The sequence below is a fragment of the Vanellus vanellus genome (assembly GCF_965231255.1).
Source record: "Vanellus vanellus genome assembly, contig: HAP1_SCAFFOLD_524, whole genome shotgun sequence".
Taxonomy (NCBI): domain Eukaryota; kingdom Metazoa; phylum Chordata; class Aves; order Charadriiformes; family Charadriidae; genus Vanellus; species Vanellus vanellus.
The window spans coordinates 106,221-124,000 of record NW_028127738.1 but is presented as its reverse complement, the minus strand read 5'-3'; the positions used below and the strand labels follow the sequence as shown (position 1 = coordinate 124,000).

The 17,780-nt window shown below is 52.1% G+C and overlaps 1 protein-coding gene across 1 annotated transcript; it reads left to right on the top strand.

The window, feature by feature from the left end:
• Positions 1-12,114: 12,114 nt before the first annotated feature.
• On the top strand, positions 12,115-17,228 carry LOC309685059 (tektin-3-like; the record flags this gene model as incomplete). Its single annotated transcript, XM_082500867.1, has 7 exons — positions 12,115-12,672; positions 13,216-13,299; positions 13,762-13,832; positions 14,082-14,225; positions 14,714-14,936; positions 15,764-15,918; positions 17,012-17,228. The coding sequence occupies 7 exons, from the start codon at positions 12,115-12,117 to the stop codon at positions 17,226-17,228; spliced, it is 1,452 nt and encodes a 483-aa protein (XP_082356993.1).
• Positions 17,229-17,780: the final 552 nt, after the last annotated feature.

Below are 17,780 nucleotides of genomic sequence, written 5' to 3'. Positions count from 1 at the left end.
CCGCCGCCGCCTGCAGCGGCACCGGTACCACCGGCAGCCGACCCCCCCACACACACACCGCAACGGCACAGGCGCCTCCGCCGCCTGCAGCGGCACCGGTACCACCGGCAGCCGCCCCCCCCGCCCCGCCACACACACACCGCAACGGCACAGGCGCCGCCGCCGCCTGCAGCGGCACCGGTACCACCGGCAGCCGACCCCCCCCACACACACACACCGCAACGGCACAGGCGCCTCCGCCGCCTGCAGCGGCACCGGTACCACCGGCAGCTGACCCCCCCCCCACACACACCGCAACGGCACAGGCGCCTCCGCCGCCCGTCCCGGCGCAAGCCCTGCCCCCGCCCTGCAGCGGCACAAGCCACGCCGCCGCCTGTCCCGGCACAAGCTACTCCAGCCACTACGAGCAGTACCAAAACTACTCAATCTCCATCAAAATCGGTACAAGCTGCCCCATTAACCAATAAGAAGAGAAAGCAGTCAGATCGTTCCCCTGTCGCTCACGACAAGGACCAGCTGTCCCAAGACAGCTTGGGAGGGAGTTCTGAAGGAGATCCAGGAGAAGGCCCTTCTAGAGTAGATCCAGGAGAGGGTCCTTCAAGCAGCCAGGGACCAGGTTAGGAAAGCTAAAGGCCTGAAAGAATTAAATCTTGCCAGAGAGGTCAAGGGCAACAAGAAAAGCTTCTACAGGTATGTCGGTAATAAAAGCAAGACTAGGGAAAATGAAAGGAAGAGGAAAACATTAAAAATAGAAATGATCCAGAAAAAGCCAGGTCACTGAAGCCTACAAACAACTTAATACCTTGCAAATGGATAATGTTAGTTATACACGAATTTCAAGTCTTTGATCTAAAACACAGGACACAATTATAGTGTTGATCTTCTCTGCTAAAAGTTTGCTCCTAGCAAGAAAAAAAGCTCCTATAGAAAGTTCTTATTTCGGACAAAAGATGCTTAAGCACAAGGTGCATTAAACACAGTCGAACCACATCCATTTTTAGAAACACTTTGTGTCTGTTTCACAGATATTTATGGCCTACACAGTTGATTTGATTTCTCAGGCGCAAAGGATATTGCATTCTTCCTGACCTACACTATGTATTTTGAACCTGGGGCGTTTCCACACAAACAGATTGTTGAACCGAGTCCTGTGAAAGTCAGTGTGCCTCTGAGCAGGTGAAGAGCCTGCCAATACAGATGAGCCTAAAGGTAAGGATTGGAAGCCCACGTGCTTATGTTGTAGTATCGGAGGCTTATTTGCAAGCCAAGATGAGTCCACACTTAATTCTGACAGCAGGATGAAATAGATCAGCCTTTCAAGGTCCACAGGCCACTTGCTGTGCTTGTTGGGGACGGCAAACACTCCTTCATTAATGAGCGTGTACAGAGTTGGAAGTTTAACTTTAACGCTGCTTTACAGTTTGGGGATTTTCACTGCATCTCTTTTTTACGCCTAACTCTGTCTTTATTTTAAGAACTGCAACGTGACAGCGTCCTCCTTTATTCCCTTAACAATCAAACCAACTTTCGATTTAACTTAAATGGACATTTGTTCCTTAATGGAAAACTTTGTCATAATTTTGTCAATATCGTCCCAGAGCAGTTCCGTTTACCTATACAGATCGGACCTTGCAGACTATCTATGGAAACGACATCGCAGTTACTGTGGCTCTTCTCCTTTACTGATATCGGTCAGTGCTGTCTTGTCTCTCTGTCTTACTCTTTTCCACGCTGCAAAAAGGAAAAAGCAGACCTCGAAATCAATGCGAGTTCCTCTTTTCCCCAAATTAATCCTCAGGCCTCCTCTTTTGAGAGTGAGGGGAACAGGTCTCTCTGAAGAGCAGCAACAGTGACACCCAGTGGCCACCTACAAATTAGACTTGAAACAGCCCTCAGGGCACAGGAGGTCTGTGTTGTCTACCACTGAAAGTGAACAGCTCGAAAGAGTAGTTTAAAGTCATAACGGCCTGGGCAAGCTGGAGAGGCGGAGCTGCCGGCATCCCCAGCAAGGGCAGCTGTGGGGGTGCTGGGGAGCTGGCCCACGTTGTGTGTGGCAGGGCTGCCGGAGGGGGCTGGGCTGGGTGCAGGAGACCCTCCCCGGGAGGCAACAGGGCTGCCCTCCCACCCCCCAGGAGCATGGATGCCCTTCAGCTCCAGCACATGGTGGGCCCCCCTGCCGCACATTCGTGTCACAGCGTTGACAAGATCGTTCACAAACATCGCTGTGCGCTTACGTAGCAGGAGCTGCAGGAGCCAGACCAGGAGATCTTTGTCCGGTCCAAAGCTGACGAGGCAGGACAAGATAATGTCCTCTGCGATGGACGCCTGCTGATGGTGGTCCTCAAACATCAGCTCCAGCACCTGGCGCAGCCAGGGCAGCAAGTGTTGCAGGAGAAGCGAGTACTCCGCGAAAAGGCTTGCCCATTCGTGAGCCTCGAGCCTGTCCACTACAGCCATGGTCAGCTGTCCAGCAGCCCGTGGTGGAGAAGCTGCAGGGCTGTGGGGGGCCTGGTACGGGACGGCTAGTGATGCTGGAGGTGGTCTGACGGGATACTGTGGGAAGTAATAGTCCGTCTGCACTGAAGGTATGACGGCATCCACCTCCCTCTTGCAGAGGGGGTACTCGGGCTTTATCTCAGCCCACCGCCAGAAGCAGACGAGACAGAAGTGGTGGCAGCATGGCAACACATAGCTGGCTTCCTCCCAGCTGTCCAGGCATATGGGACAGTGGTCGTCCAGCTCTGTGGCCATGCTGTCTATCTGGGGAGGTGGGCTGGGGAGAGACAGCGATCACAAGCTGCTCCCTCTCACTGGTCCTCGCAGCAGCAGATGTCGCACTAGAAAAGGAAGCGAGGCCATGCTCATTGGCTGGCCTGGGCAGGGGTGGAGGAAATGCCCAGGCCCCTCAAGAGGGAAACCCTCCCAGTTCCCCAGGGTGAGGTTTCCCCGTACAGCTCACCTCTGCTGCTGCAAGCACGCCTCCTGGCTGCCCCGGCTGCCCGAACCTGGCAGGGCCGGGGAAAACCAGAACCCATCGCTCAGTGATGTCACTGTCCCTTCCTCGGGGACATGGCAATGGGCTGTCCTTGCCCACGGCGCTTGCCCTGGCAGTGCTGCGGACCCAGCACATGCCTCGGGGGTTACCGCAACGCCACTGCTCATTCCGTCTGCCACCTCTGGTCCCGTGCTCGGCGTCAGTGTTTCATGCCAGTGAGGTCTTGGCTGTGTCTTCCCAGGGTCCCGTCAGGTTCCGGTGGCCGTGGTACATATCTCCAGGCACATACAGCAAGAGGGTTCATTTGATAATGTCCCATGCCTCCCTGGGAGGCTGCAGGACAACGTCCCACAGGCTGTCCACGTACTCCAGGACTGTTGGCCAGCCCTTTGGGCTCCCCTGCTTCCTCCCACAGCACATCGAAGAACCAGCGCCTAAGGACAAATAGAAAGAGGGGAAGAGGCCTCCAAAGGCTGTGCCTCTCGTCCTCTGCCTCACCTCCAGGAATTCTTTTCCAGACTGGGTGGAAAGACATGTTCAGCTGCTGAGAAATATGCGCCTATGACACCATACACGGGAATGGGTGAAATCAATTCTATTTTGAAATAAAAATCTTCCTCCCCGCCTTGCTTTGAACTTTGCAAAATTTTTGAGATTTGTTGCTCCTGTTTACAACAGAGGATTTTATCTGGGATGCCCTGAATACCCCAGGGAATGCTCACAAACTCTGCGTGGAGACCAGTGATGCAACCTGATCAAAACAATTCAAGGATAAGATTACTTACCATATTGCATGGCCCTTCTCCTCGCTCACAGTGCGGTTTAGGGGGCACATTGCTATTCAGGAGTTAAAATCATTCCATTTCTAAATGAATACAGTGTGCTATAGGGAGTCTGGAAGCAAAGCATGGCCTCTACCTGTTTCTATATCCCCAGGTTCTTTATTTGAGTCTGACATTCTAACATATGTTGCCTCACGTTCTAACGTGATATACGTTTCCGCATGGGGAAACATATAGAAAAAAGAGTGAATGCCTTGCACTATCAGAAGCTGTCCTCTAATTTGATGGTATAGTTATAACCTGCTGTGCACGTGGTCACAAAGCAACCAACAAAGACAAGAAAAACAAGCCAGCAAGCAAAGTCTCACAGTCTCTCCCCACGCTTCAGCACTGCTGGCCAGCCCTCTTGGGCTCCCCTGGTTCCCCCCACGGGGAGTCAGGGGCAGCACTTGGCTCTCTTGCAGGGAGTTTTTCCAATTTTTCTCCCCTAGCCAGAGGGCGCAAGGCTGATCACCTCTGCTCAGCACCCATCAGGCCTCATCTGGGCACTGCCTCTTGTTTGGGGTTCAGCAATGGGCCCACGTTTTCTCTAGTGCTTGAGAGAACAGACCGGTGAATGTAGCATTACAGCGTTGGTGGATAAGGGAAGAGCAACTATCACCTACCCGGAAAGGATTTGACGCTGTCACACACAACGTTCATGTCTCCCAGTTGGAGAGACATGGGTTCCACGGATGGACTACTCGGTGGAGAAGGAATTGGCTGGGTGGCTGCACTCAAAGAGTTGCGGTCAACTGATCAATGTCCAAGTAGAGACCAGTGAGGAGCGGCATTCTTCAGGCGTCGCTATTGGGACTGGCGCTGTTTAGCGTCTTTGCCGGTGACATGGGTGTTGGGATGGAGCGCACCCTCGGCAAGTTTGCCAATGGCACCCAGCTGCGTGTTGCAGTCGACACGCTGGAGGGAAGGGATGCCATCCAGAGGGACCTGGACAGGCTGGAGAGGCGGGCCCGTGCCGAGCTCGTGATGTACAACAAGGCCAAGTGCAAGGTCCTGCACGTGGATCAGGGCAATCCCATGCACAAATACAGGCTGGGTGGAGAATGGATTGAGAGCAGCCTCGCCGAGAAGGACTTGGGGGTGCTGGCTGGTGGGAACCTGCTTAGCATGAGGCGGCAATGTGCGCTCACAGCCCAGAAAGCCAACTGCCTCCTTCTGGTACCTTCCTCATCACCACCTACCTGAAATATCAATAGTGGGTAGTAAGCTGATGTCTTAACCAGGGAAGGGAGTTTTCTCTGTATGTCCTTAATTCTGGCGCCAGGCAGGCAGCTGACTTCCCTGTGGGATGTCTCCGGTCTACAGATAGGGCCCTCTGTTCCCCTCAGAAGGGAGTCACCTACTACAATTACCTTGCTTTCTTTCTTGGTTGAGGAAGTCCTGAGGCGTGGGGGTGGGTGCCCAGCACTGGGCATCTCACTGGAGGGATCATCCTTTCCATCCTCAATCGCCTGGTCCTCGATTTCCAAAGCCCCATACCTATTATGCAAGGGCAATTGGGATGGTGAGGGGGGCTGTGAGGGGTTTCGCTTGCCTCTCCGAGGAGGGATCTGACTCCACTCCCCCTTATCCCTTGAGTTCTCTCCTTCTGCAAACTGATGAGCAAACCGATGAGTTGAGCAAACTGATAAACTGTTTGATAAACTAACCAAGGTGGAGGAAAAACTCCTTCTTTCCCTGCACAGACCCATGTTGCAGCTGCTAAGAAGAAACGCCCTCCTACTCAAGAGAAAAAACACCCTCTGACTCAAGAGAAATCAAACCCGATACGAGATATCCTGTGGTTTTGCCTCTGTGAATATGGAGAAGACATGAAGAAACGGGATGAAGAACCTACGTCAGCCCTACAGGCACGGGTGCTTGAGTTGCAAAATGAAGCAGATAGAAGAAAGGATTCTTACAGGAGGAAGGCTGCTCTGACCTACGGTAGGCGATCCTACGGACCAGGTAGGAACCGATCTGATAATCGTAGGTACTACGGTCAACGTTAGAGGTGCCCTGCCTCCGGCCAGGAGGAGGAGAGGGACAACCGAATTTATTGGACTGTGTGGATTTGATGGCCTGGCACATTAGAGCCACAAAAGTATAAAGCCCTGGTGGACACTGGTGCACAGTGTACCCTATTGCCCTTGAATCATAAAGGGGCAGAAACTGTCACCATGTCTGGAGTGACAGGCGGATCTCAAGAACTGACTGTATTAGAGGCTGAAGTGAGCCTACCTGGGAATAAATGGGAGAAACACCCCATTGTTACTGGTCCAGATGCTCCGTGCATCCTTGGCATAGACTACCTCAAGAGAGGGTGTTTTAAAGACCAAAAAGGGTATCGGTGGGCTTTTGGTATAGCAGCTGTAGACACTGAGGATGTTACACAGCTGTCTACCTTACCCGGTCTTTCAGATGACCCTTCTGTTGTGGGACTGCTGAGGGTTGAAGATCAGCAGGTGCCAATTGCTACTGCCACGGTGCATCGACGACAGTATCGCACCAACCGAGACTCCCTGATTCCCATCCATCCCCTGATTCGCCGGCTAGAGAGCCAAGGAGTGATCAGCAAAACTCGCTCACCCTTTAACAGCCCTCTATGGCCAGTGCGAAAGTCTGACGGGGGACTGGAGATTAACAGTAGACTGTCGTGGCCTGAATGAAGTCACACCACCACTGAGTGCTGCTGTGCCAGACATGCTACAACTTCAGTATGAACTGGAGTCAAAGGCAGCCCAATGGTATGCTACAATTGACATTGCTAATGCCTTTTTCTCTATTCCTTTAGCAGCAGAGTGCAGGCCACAGTTTGCTTTCACCTGGAGGGGTGTCCAGTACACCTGGAATCGACTGCCCCAGGGGTGGAAACACAGCCCTACTGTTTGCCATGGACTGATCCAGACCGCACTGGAGAAGGGTGGAGCTCCAGAACACCTACAATACATCGATGACATCATTGTGTGGGGTAATTCGGTGGAAGAAGTTTTCCACAAAGGTAGGAAAATAATTAAGATTCTTCTGAAAGCAGGTTTTGCCATTAAAGGAGGTAAGGTCAAGGGACCTGCACGAGAACTCCAGTTCTTGGGAATTAAGTGGCAAGATGGCCGTCACCAGATCCCAACGTATATGATTAACGGAATAACATCTATGTCCCCACCTACTAACAAAAAGGAAAGACAAGCCTTTTTAGGTGTTGTGGGTTTCTGGAGAATGCATATTCCAGGTTATAGCCAGATTGTGAAACCTCTCTATGAAGTGGCTCGAAAGAAAAATGAGTTTCTGTGGGGCCCTGAGCAATGACAAGCCTTTGAGCAAATTAAACAAGAGATTGTGCATGCAGTAGCCCTTGGAGCAGTCCAAACTGGACGGGACATTAGAAATGCACTCTACACTGCAGCCGGGGACAATGGCCCTACCTGGAGCCTCTGGCAGAAAGCACCAGGGGAGACTCGAGGTCGACCCCTAGGATTCTGGAGTGGAGGATATAAAGGCTCCGAGGCCAACTATGCTCCAACTGAGAAAGAAATCTTGGCAGCATATGAAGGAGTTAGAGCTGCTTCAGAAGTAATTGGTACTGAGGCACAGCTCCTCCTGGCGCCCCGATTACCAGTACTGGGCTGGATGTTCAAGGGTAAAGTTCCTTCTACTCATCATGCCGCCGATGCTACCTGGAGTAAGTGGGTTGCCTTAATCACGCAGTGAGCTCGAATAGGAAAGCCAGATGGCCCAGGAATCGTAGAATTCATCACAAATTGGCCCGAAGGCAAAGACTTGGGGAAGGCACTAGAGGAGGTGGTGACACGTGCTGAGGAAGCTGCACCATATAATGAACTGTCAGATAATGAGAAACAGTATGCCTTGTTTACTGATGGGTCTTGTCGTATTCTAGGAAAACATGGAAGGTGGAAAGCTGCTGTGTGGAGTCCTACACGACAAGTCACGGAAGCTGCTGAAGGACAAGGTGAATCGAGTCAATTTGCAGAGGTAAAAGCCATCCAGCTGGCGTTAGATGTTGCTGAACGAGAAAAGTGTCCAATACTCTATCTCTATACTGACTCATGGATGGTGGCAAATGCTCTGTGGGGGTGGGTAAAGCAGTGGAAGCAGAGCAACTGGCAGCGCAGAGATAAACCCGTCTGGGCTGCTGAGCTGTGGCAAGACATTGCTGAGCGGCTAGCGAACCTAGTCGTAAAGGTACATCACGTAGATGCCCACGTACCCATGAGTCGGGCCACCGAGGAACATCAAAACAATCAGCAAGCGGATCAGGCTGCTCAAATTTTCCAGACAGACTTGGACTGGGAACATAAAGGTGAACTATTCTTAGCTCAGTGGGCCCGTGACACTTCCGGTCATCAAGGAAGGGATGCAACATATAAATGGGCCCATGACCGAGGGGTGGATTTAACCATGGACACTATTGCGCAGGTTATCCGCGACTGTGAAACATGCGCCGAAATCAAGCAAGCTAAATGGTTAAAACCTTTGTGGTATGGGGGACAGTGGCTGAAATATAGGTATGGGGAGGCTTGGCAAACTGATTACATCACGCTCCCTCAAACTCGCCAGGGTAAGCGCTATGTGCTTACAATGGTGGAAGCAAGCACCGGATGGTTGGAAAGCTCTGCCGTACCCCATGCCACTGCCCGGAATACTATCCTGGGCCTTGAAAAGCAAGTCGTGTGGCGACATGGCGGCCCAGAAAGAATTGAGTCAGACAACGGGACTCATTTTGAAAACAATCTTATAAGTAATTGGGCAAAAGAAGATGGCGTAGAGTGGATATATCCTATCCCCTATCATGCACCAGCTTCTGGGAAGATTGAGCGATACAATGGACTGTTAAAAACCACCCTAAAAGCAATAGGAGGGGTGGAACCTTTAAAAATTGGGACAAGCATTTAGAGCAAGCTACCCGACTAGTTAACACCAGGGGATCCATCAATCGAGCTGGTCCTGCTCAATCAGACCTTTTACATACTGTAGAAGGGGATAAAGTCCCTGTGGTGCATGGAAGGAATTTGTTAGGGAAAACTGTTTGGGTTTTTCCTGCTTCAGGCAAAAGCAAACCCATTCGTGGGACTGTTTTTGCTCAAGGACCTGGATGTACTTGGTGGGTGATGCTGAAGGATGGAGAAGGTCAATGTGTACCTCAAGGGAATTTAACCCTTGGTGAGAATACTGAATCCTGAGCAGTATGATGCTGATCACTACATAATACTAACAGTGTTCCATACGTGCTTTTCAGGATAATAGAGAGGTGATGAAACCTGAGATAGCTTCATCAAGTGGCATCCAGCAAGCTCTTCAAGATGAACATGCTATCCGTGGGCACAAACCAGAGTGAATTTCGTACCATCTTTCCTGCCCTGAGATGAGATCCTGCAATCATGAACTAAATGGACTTTTGCATATAACTTTTGTAGGTAAATGTAAACCATAGATGAGTGACCTGCATGTATCCATCTCATATATATAATCTGTGTGTGTGTAAATTTGATAGATAAAAGTAATAGTAATCTGAGCAAGATGCAAATGGTATGGAATAAGGGGTGGAATGTCCTGGTTTGAGGTAAAACAGAACCAATTTTGTTCAGTAACTTCGCTTGTTAGCTGGGCCTCTTCTAACTACTGAAATTAACTGCATATTGTGCAGACAGCGTTCACTCTCTCAGAGTGATAAGACCACTTGTTTGTAGCTGATGCCCAGACATGGTATGCAGAGAGGCTCCTGCTTATACTTATTGCTATAACCCCCAAGGCCAACCAACTTTGTTATTTGCCCCGTTGGAGGGTCGGAAGCGGAAAAGCATAGTGGAGTCCCACCTGCAGGGAGAAGCGGACAGGACAGGTGACCCAAAACTCACCAACAGGGTATTCCATCCCATCTGCCTCATGCTCAGTATAAAAGCTGAGGGATCAAAGGGGCAGCTCTTCCTTCAACGGCCGACGTCTGAGGAGGACTCTGTTCATCTGCCTGTGATCCCGATTCTGAATCCAGATCCGGAATCCAGTTCCCGTCCGTCACTGCGTCCAGCCTGGGACTGCCCCAGTGCCAGCCGGTGACGTCATTGTCATCTCGGGAGCTTGATAGGGTTTTGTGTCTATTTTTCATTTTTTCTTTTCTTTTATTATTAATACTTCATTAAAGTACTTTAGTTCCTTCTAAACTCATAAGTCTCTTTTTCCTCCTCTGCCTCTCTCTTTGAAGAGGGGTAGAGGGGAGCATCTGTCGGTGCCATCTGGGGTGCCTCAGGTCCCCAGTAGTGGATTTTGGCCTAAACCACGACAGTCCCGTAGCTTGTGAATTTGACTGGTTTCCCGGTGCCATGAAGTCGATTTTAACCCGACTAAAGCAAGACATGTATTTAAAGTGAAATCAAAGTGTGCTAACCTTTGTATACAGAAAACAGTTGGAGTTCTTCTCTATCTCAGATCTTTGGCAGCAGAGGCATTGCTTTCTCATGGAGGCCGGCTCCGTGTGTATGTGTGCACAGAAAGCAGGAGCGGTGGGGCAGGGTGTCAGTGCACCCCTGAGAAGCTGTAAAACATTTGGTCCGGTCTCAGTGTGCAGCTGCAATAGCTGGGAAAACGGGAGGAAACCAAAGGCGGCAATGAGAAGACAGCTGTATCAGCCTGAGTATTTGATGAGCCATATACATAGCTCACAGTTAACCTCAAGTGGTAACATGAAGGAAATGAAAATGTTTCTTCTGGGGACTATGGGGCACAGGGGTGCTGACAGTTGGCCTGATGGGTGTTATCAAAAGTTGGAGACAAGTCCCCTTGATTGGCCGGAGCAGACGCCCAAAGGCTGTACTGGGTTGCCCATGGATGGCAGCGGGAGTTGTCCAGGGACGGGATCAATTGTCCCAGCAAAGGCAGTCTGGTTGCCCAGAGTCTGCACTGAGCTGCCCACGGGTGGCCTCGGGTTGCCCATCAAGAGCACCGGGCACCAAAGGGCTGCATCAGGTTGCCATAGCGGCTGCAGGGAGCTGCCCGGGCAGAACCCGGTCCCTGAGCGCCCTGCGCCCCTGGCAACGCTGCCCTGGTTCTGTGTCACACAGGGCACTGGGGACGCTGCAGTGTCTGGCAGTGCTGCCACCGAACCCCACAGCACAGCAGTGAGTAGCCGCCCTCCCGGGCACTCCCAAGCCTCTGGAGGTTTCGGGTGAGTATGTACCATTATGGGAAAGTATTTTTTATGCAAACTTACCATTTTTGAAGGACTCAAGTGGCTTTCACGCTGTAACAGATGGGATTGAGCACATGCTTTGTGTCAAACCCCACTCCCACCCAGGCATCTTGTTGCAGCACACCAGTGTCCTCACCTTTCACTGGGCTCTGAGCCAGGCTGGGAGCCGTGGGGAGGGGATGGGGTACCTCCTGAGTCCCCTCCTGAGGGTTTGGCCTCAGATGCGGTGTGTTAGGGACATTTGCTGGCCCTCTGCATGATGTTTCTGACAACAACTGACTGATACCCTGAATCTGAAAAGAGCAGTAGCACCCACAATGCCGTATGCAGTTCTCGGTAGCAAAATCTTCACGTGTGGCCATTCCTCCTAGGGCTCCTGCAAGGCTGCTGTTTACACACCCCTCTGAAAAGACTGTCTGGGATTTCTCCTTTCCAAGTGCATCGATTTTACGTCAGGTGAGGCGTAGGCATTTTTCTTCCTTTGCAAGTCAAGAGAGGGCTGTTCTCTTGAGACTGAAATAGCTGGAGGGGGGTCAAATTTGGATATAGATCTGCAAAGCATCAATGCAAGTGAAGGTGGGGGGTGAGGATTGAGTCCCTGACCCACCAATCACACTGGGTTGGTCCAAAGGGGCGCAGCTATCGGGGCTGGAAAGGGCACTTTGAAAGAGAAAAGGACATCTGGAGTACTAGAAGATCAGCACATACGCCAACCAAAAGAAGCCAATGAACACAAGACAATCACCAGCTACACTTTCACGGGATTGACAGATTTGAGGAGAATGAAGGCTAATATCTGTCATTCTCCTGAGCAGCCATGCTTTGCTTTTCTCCGCATTTCAATACTTGAGGCTAGATACTAAACAAATTCAAATCCCTTTCCAGATACAAATGCTTGGGGTGCTGTGAGAAGGCATTTGCTTTCAAGAGTTTTAGGCCTGTACAGGTGACCTGTGGGTGCTGTGTGCGTTGCTGTTTGTGTTAGAAGCTGCATGTGTTGCTGTAAGAAGGAAGGCAAGTGCAGGTGCTGACTGAGGGAAGTTGTCTTCTATCTCCTCCTCTGTGCAGGACAAGTACTTGAAGAGCAGTGGTCAGGAATGGAGGCTGTCGGCTCTCCCTTAACGGCAAGACGTGCCAAGGTTCTGCCTGCCATCAACACCATGGCTTCCAGCTATAAGGACCGTTTCCCGTACTACCCGTTGCCTCAGAGCTCCAGCCTCCCCTGGATGCCCAGCACCTACTCTAAAAGAGATGCCATCAAACCAGCTTTGGCTCCCTTTTCCAAAACTTCCCAGGGGATGACCACCAGCGAGAAACTCCCTTACATTTCCAACAGAACAACCCTCTTCACCCGCTACACCCCTGACGACTGGTACAGGTCCAACCTGACCAAGTACAAAGAGTCAGAGACTTCCCGGCACAATGCGGAGGCTCTGAGAGTTGATACCACCCGCATGATTGGGGATAAATACCAGCAGACAAAGAAAACACAAGAAGAAAGCACCAAAAGCCTGGGAGGACGTGTGAATGCTATTGAGTTTTGGAAAGGGGAGCTCTGCCGTGAGCTGGATGAGATGATCGGGGAGACCAACACGCTCACAGACATGAAGAAGAGACTAGAAAGGGCCTTGGCTGAGACGGAGGCCCCTCTCCAGGTAAGCACTCTGTCCAGTGGGCTGCAAGCTGTAGCCTACTGCTGGAACAACTGCAGCCATTCAAATGTCTAAGTTCCACTGCAGCTCCGCAAGACCTAGAGAGTTTTTATGAAGAGACCATAAGTTAAGTTTGCAATGTCTTCCCATCTGCTGCATCCCCTATCAGCCCGTTATGAGCTCATCACAATTCTATTTGCTTAACCAAATATTTGTGTAGGCGGAACATCCAAATTCCTGGACTGGGAGACAGAAGCCCATGTCTTCCTACAACACCCTGGGGAGGTCAGCATCAAGGCTGACACAGGTGCCTGTGCCACAGCTCTGGTTGCAGCTGGGACACGCGTGCTTCCTCATGTTGATTTGATGCATACGGTGCAGTTCGGTTTCTTGTTGTCAGCTGAAGCAGCCGCCCTGGGCACTTTGTTCCCCTGGTGTCCCCTCTGTGCCCGCCTAGAATTTCTTTTCTTCCATTTCTTGAGATGGGGACTCTCTCTATAGAGAGTCCTGCCCCTGCACCCAACAGTGATGGCATGTCCCCAACAGGTCGCTCAGCAGTGCTTGCTTCAGCGGGAGAAGAGGATGGGCATTGACCTCGTCCATGATGATGTGGAGAAAGAGCTCTTCACGGTAAGTTGGGCCACCCAGATCATGTGTTAAAGCCAGTTTTACCTAAACTGCCCTACTGAGGCTTTGCAGCCTTCTTCCCTACCTGGCTCCTTACCGCTGGGGAGGTGCTCAGCTCTTATACCCCCCCAAAACCTGCTGGGCCAGGGGATGGGGTTCCTCCAGGCAGCAGCATGCCCACGCCGTGTGGGTATGACTTGGCCGTACAGAGGAAGGAATAGCTGAAGAGCAGCTGCGTGTTTGTGTAGCGTGTGGGGGTTCTGTGTCCCTCTTCAGGGAGTAGTGCACTAAAGACATGCACGCAGTTTGGGGGCACTTTCTCCACTCCCTGCCTGTTTACTCTGGGCAGAAAGACAAGCAGGCAAGTTCTTGCTGTGTGCAGGGTTGGGGAGGTCTGAGGGGACGAGTGGCATCAGGACAACTGAGTACAGACACTGATGATGGGGCCATGTGTCCTTTACCCAGGAAGTCAATGTCATCAGGTCGTGCCAGGAGAAGATGCTTCGGTACCTGGATGAAGCCAAAGCCCAGCTCGCGTAAGGAGGAGCTCCTTATGTCATGCCGTAGGGCTGATGTGCATTTGCAGTTGTGATGTGGACCCCCAGCAGACCCCGACCTCTCCCCACACCCTGCAGATGGAAAAGCCAGGCGGGCTCCCCGGGAAGTGGGCAGTGATGCTCATGGGAGGACAGAGCTGCGTGGGAGGGAGCTGCGGGGAACTGGAGCGGGGAGGAAGCCCTTCCACCTGAACATCCCCAGCGATGGCTGTTGTTTGCATGTTGAAGGTCCAACAGGGCGGCCCAGCACGAGCTGGAGAGGGACCTGGCCCACAAGCAGGCGGCCCACCGCATCGATGACAAGTGTCACCACCTGAGGAGCACCTCCCACGGCATCAGCTACTACCCAGCGGTGGAGCGGGTCGATGCCACGTGAGTGCACGCTGGGCAGCACGCCAGCAGCAAGCTGTGCCCGGGATGCACGGTGCCTCTCCCTGGCAGGGAGCTGCTTGTCCCCAGCCCACTGTCAAGGCACGTCCATCCCGCCTGGAGACAGCTGCCTGAGTGGGACCGTTTCTCTCTGCTTATTGTTATTCTTACTGTTATTGTTATTGTTAACCTTACCTTTATTCTTACCCTTACTCATACTCTTCTTCTCATTCCTATTTTCTGTTGTTGTTCTATTAAACTGTCTCTATCTCCACCCGTGAGTCCTGTTCTTTCTCTTTCCCCTCCATTGAGAGTGGCTGTGTGGTCCTAGCTGCTGGCCAGAGTTAAACCACAACCTATGCTCAAATTAAAGACGGAGATTTCAGATATATTTAATCAGTGCTGCTCCCAGGCAGGCTTCATGCCGGCCCACGTCCAGCTTCAGCACTACGGGCTTACCGGGGCCTCTTCTTCCCCCTCACCTCCTGAAGGATCTCGGTGCCGGACTCTTGGGCCAAGATCACAGACGACAACATCCTCCGCTCACAGAGCCAACGGGCGGCCTCCTCCAAGCTGCGGGACAACATCGAGAACCTGCTGGTGGTGGTGGCAAACGAGATGCGGAGCCAGTTCAACAGGGTGAACATCGCCTTCACCAAACGCATCAGCGAGACAGCCGATGCCAAGAGCAAGATCCGGACCCACCTGGCCAAGGTAGTCGGAACCCCTCCCTTTCGGTGTGTCACTGTCACTTCCTAGTGACACCCCTGAGGTGGGACCCTTAGGAGTTGGCACCGTAATTTCATCTCAAGGGCTCTGTTTTTGCTAGGGCATCCTCACTGGCAGCCTGGGAGCACAGGGATTGCCAGCAGAAAATGCCAATGCTGGTTGCATCTCCTGGTAGTTCCTTCAGAAGCGCTGGCTGCCCTCCAGAACGGCCTTGCTGGGCCTCTGCTGGGCTGCCTGCTGGGGGGGTTGCAGGCTTGCTTCTCCTCCAAGGACGTGCTTTCACTCTCCGTGCTCTGGGGCTGCTGCACGGGCATGCGTGTGTTTGCTTTGCCGAGCAGAGTCAGTGGAAATCAGTGATGGACACCTGCCTCAGAGCTGTGGGTCTCATAGAAAGCTTCCTGAAATGGGCCCCACACTGTATTGAGTAACTGAGGGAAGACGGGGCTTGCAGCACTGCGAGCTGATGCCACGTCTTTCAGTGAGGATCCATGAAGAACCTTCCCTCTCTGAGTTACTGTTGATGGATGATTAGTTCCAGCAAGCGGTAATTTTGGGAAGCTGGGTATTCAATAGGTCCATCAGTGCTCCAAAACCTCCTCTGATGTGACAGCAAGAGCCAAGAGAGGTTTTTCCCTGAAGAAAAATTACTCTTGGCTCTGCGCCTTGATGTGTAGCAGAATGACAGGGGTCTGAGCCCAGGGTCTGCTTATTGAACTTGTATTGTTCTGCAGATGGACAGGAGGAAAGGGTAATTATGTTGTCACTTGAGAAGATACTTTTTAATTTGTGCATGGGTTTCTTTTTTACGCCAGACGCTGCAGGAAATCTTCCAGGTGGAGAAGACCATCGAAGCCATCCAAAAGGCCATTAAAGACCAAGGGCCTCCCTTAAAAGTGGCTCAGAGCCGGCTGGACGAGCGCACACGCAGACCAAACGTGGAGCTGTGCCGGGACACTGCCCAGCTGCGGTAAGGCAGGAGCGTGGGTCTGGTGGGCTCCTTGAGGAGTTACGGCTGGTAGCACCCGGGGGTAGCACTGCATGAAAAATTAAGCATGGGCTTTTCTTTCAACAGTCCTTCCATAAGCGCACTGCTATAATCAAAAGCAATGAGCAGGTATTGCAGCCTTTGGGTGCTGGGAGAGCTCTGCGCCCACAAAGGAGGCTGTACACCATGGCCGGGTATAGCCTGATGGCACCCCATGAGGGGATGGATTCTTCCCGCTTGGGTAAGCCCCATCTTCTCTCCAGCCTGCTTCCCGGCAGTTGGATGTGCTCAGTTTTGAAGGACGAGCCCTTTACTCTCCAACAGGATCCTGCTGAGATCCCTTAGGCCCTTCCTTTTGGGGAACTGCAAGGAAGGGTGCCCCCTATGGAGAAGCAGAAAGGGCTGTCCTCACCTTCTCCGAGGACACTGGAAATCCTTTCAAGGACACAGTGGTCTGTTTGGGATTGCACGCCGAGGAGCTGTGGAGGAGTAGGCTGGCCTGAGCGCCCAGCAGCACCCCCTCTGAGGCACCCCAAAGTTCACCCCTCCTGGGAGCCCGTTGGGCAAGACTCCAGCTGAAGCCTTTTCAGAGCAATTGAAACCCAGCCCCACAGCCTTTGCAGCATCTCGTACAACAAGGGTTTTTTCCATCCTCCCCTTGTTTCACATTCACTTTTAGCCTCTCCCAGATGTCCTGTTTTCTTTGTGTGCATCTGTGGGCATGGGGAGGATGCCTGCACAGGGAAATCCAGGAGGGGGAGCCAACAAACCCCCCAAACCAAGCAGGAACAGGAAACCACACCTGCTCATCCCTCTTCTTGCTGGCCCGAGCTGCTCTGGGAGAGGCGGCTGCGCATTGCCAAAGCCTTTGAGCAGACTTAACCATGCCTCCCCGCTGAGGTCTGGAGGAGCTCTGCCCTCAGCTTTCCCATGCGTCTGCCAGAAACGGGGGGTCTGAGTTAGTCTGAGCACGCTGAAGGGGGAAATCCTGTGACCAAGGGGCCCTTCAGCAATGCCACGCTAGAAACCACCCCCACGATGGCACTGTTAACCAGGGTTTCTTGCTGTTTTCCAGCCTTGTCAACGAGGTCCACAAAATCAACGAGACGGTCCAGAGCCTCCAGCAGCGCCTGAGAGACACCGAGGACACCCTGCAAATGCTGGTTCATACCAAGTCGGTCTTGCAGCATGACCTGGCCGTCAAAGCCAACACACTCTTCATTGATGAGGAGAAGTGCATGGGCATGCGCAAGACCTTTCCCAGCACTGTGCGGCTGCTGGGTTCCATTTAGGCTCAGCTGAACTCACTGAATCTGTTGTGGGAGGGATTCCCAGTTTGGCTAAGATGCTTTGGAAATACTTGATTAGAGTTTCACTTCCTGCTGAAAGCCATGAGTAGAAATTAAATGATCTGTTTGTGTGTTATACGGTCTACCGGTATTTTTTTTGCCTTTGGTTTTTCTCTTTCCACTGTACTTTCATGGTGTGCCAGAAAGTCACTGAAAATACTTTGTATGCGACTAAGAGTAAATCCACCCACGGGGATTCGGTCCTACCCTCTCAGTCCGTGATTGTAGGAGAAGAACTGTCGTGTCTGCCTCCTTTTGAGGCACCTTCTTATCACCTTCTTAGAGGAACACCCTTTCATTCCTTGGTGTTTCCTTCTTTCCTCATCGCTGGAAGACTTCAGGTGTCCTGCAGCGTAGCCAGCACATCTCAGAGCAACAGCCTGTGGGCCCTCGCTAGCACCCTGTCCCTCTAACCTTGGCGTGTCATCTCACAGCTTGTCACAGGTAAGCCTGATATTGTCCCCCTCTCCCTTCAAGCCTCGTTTTAAGCGCTGT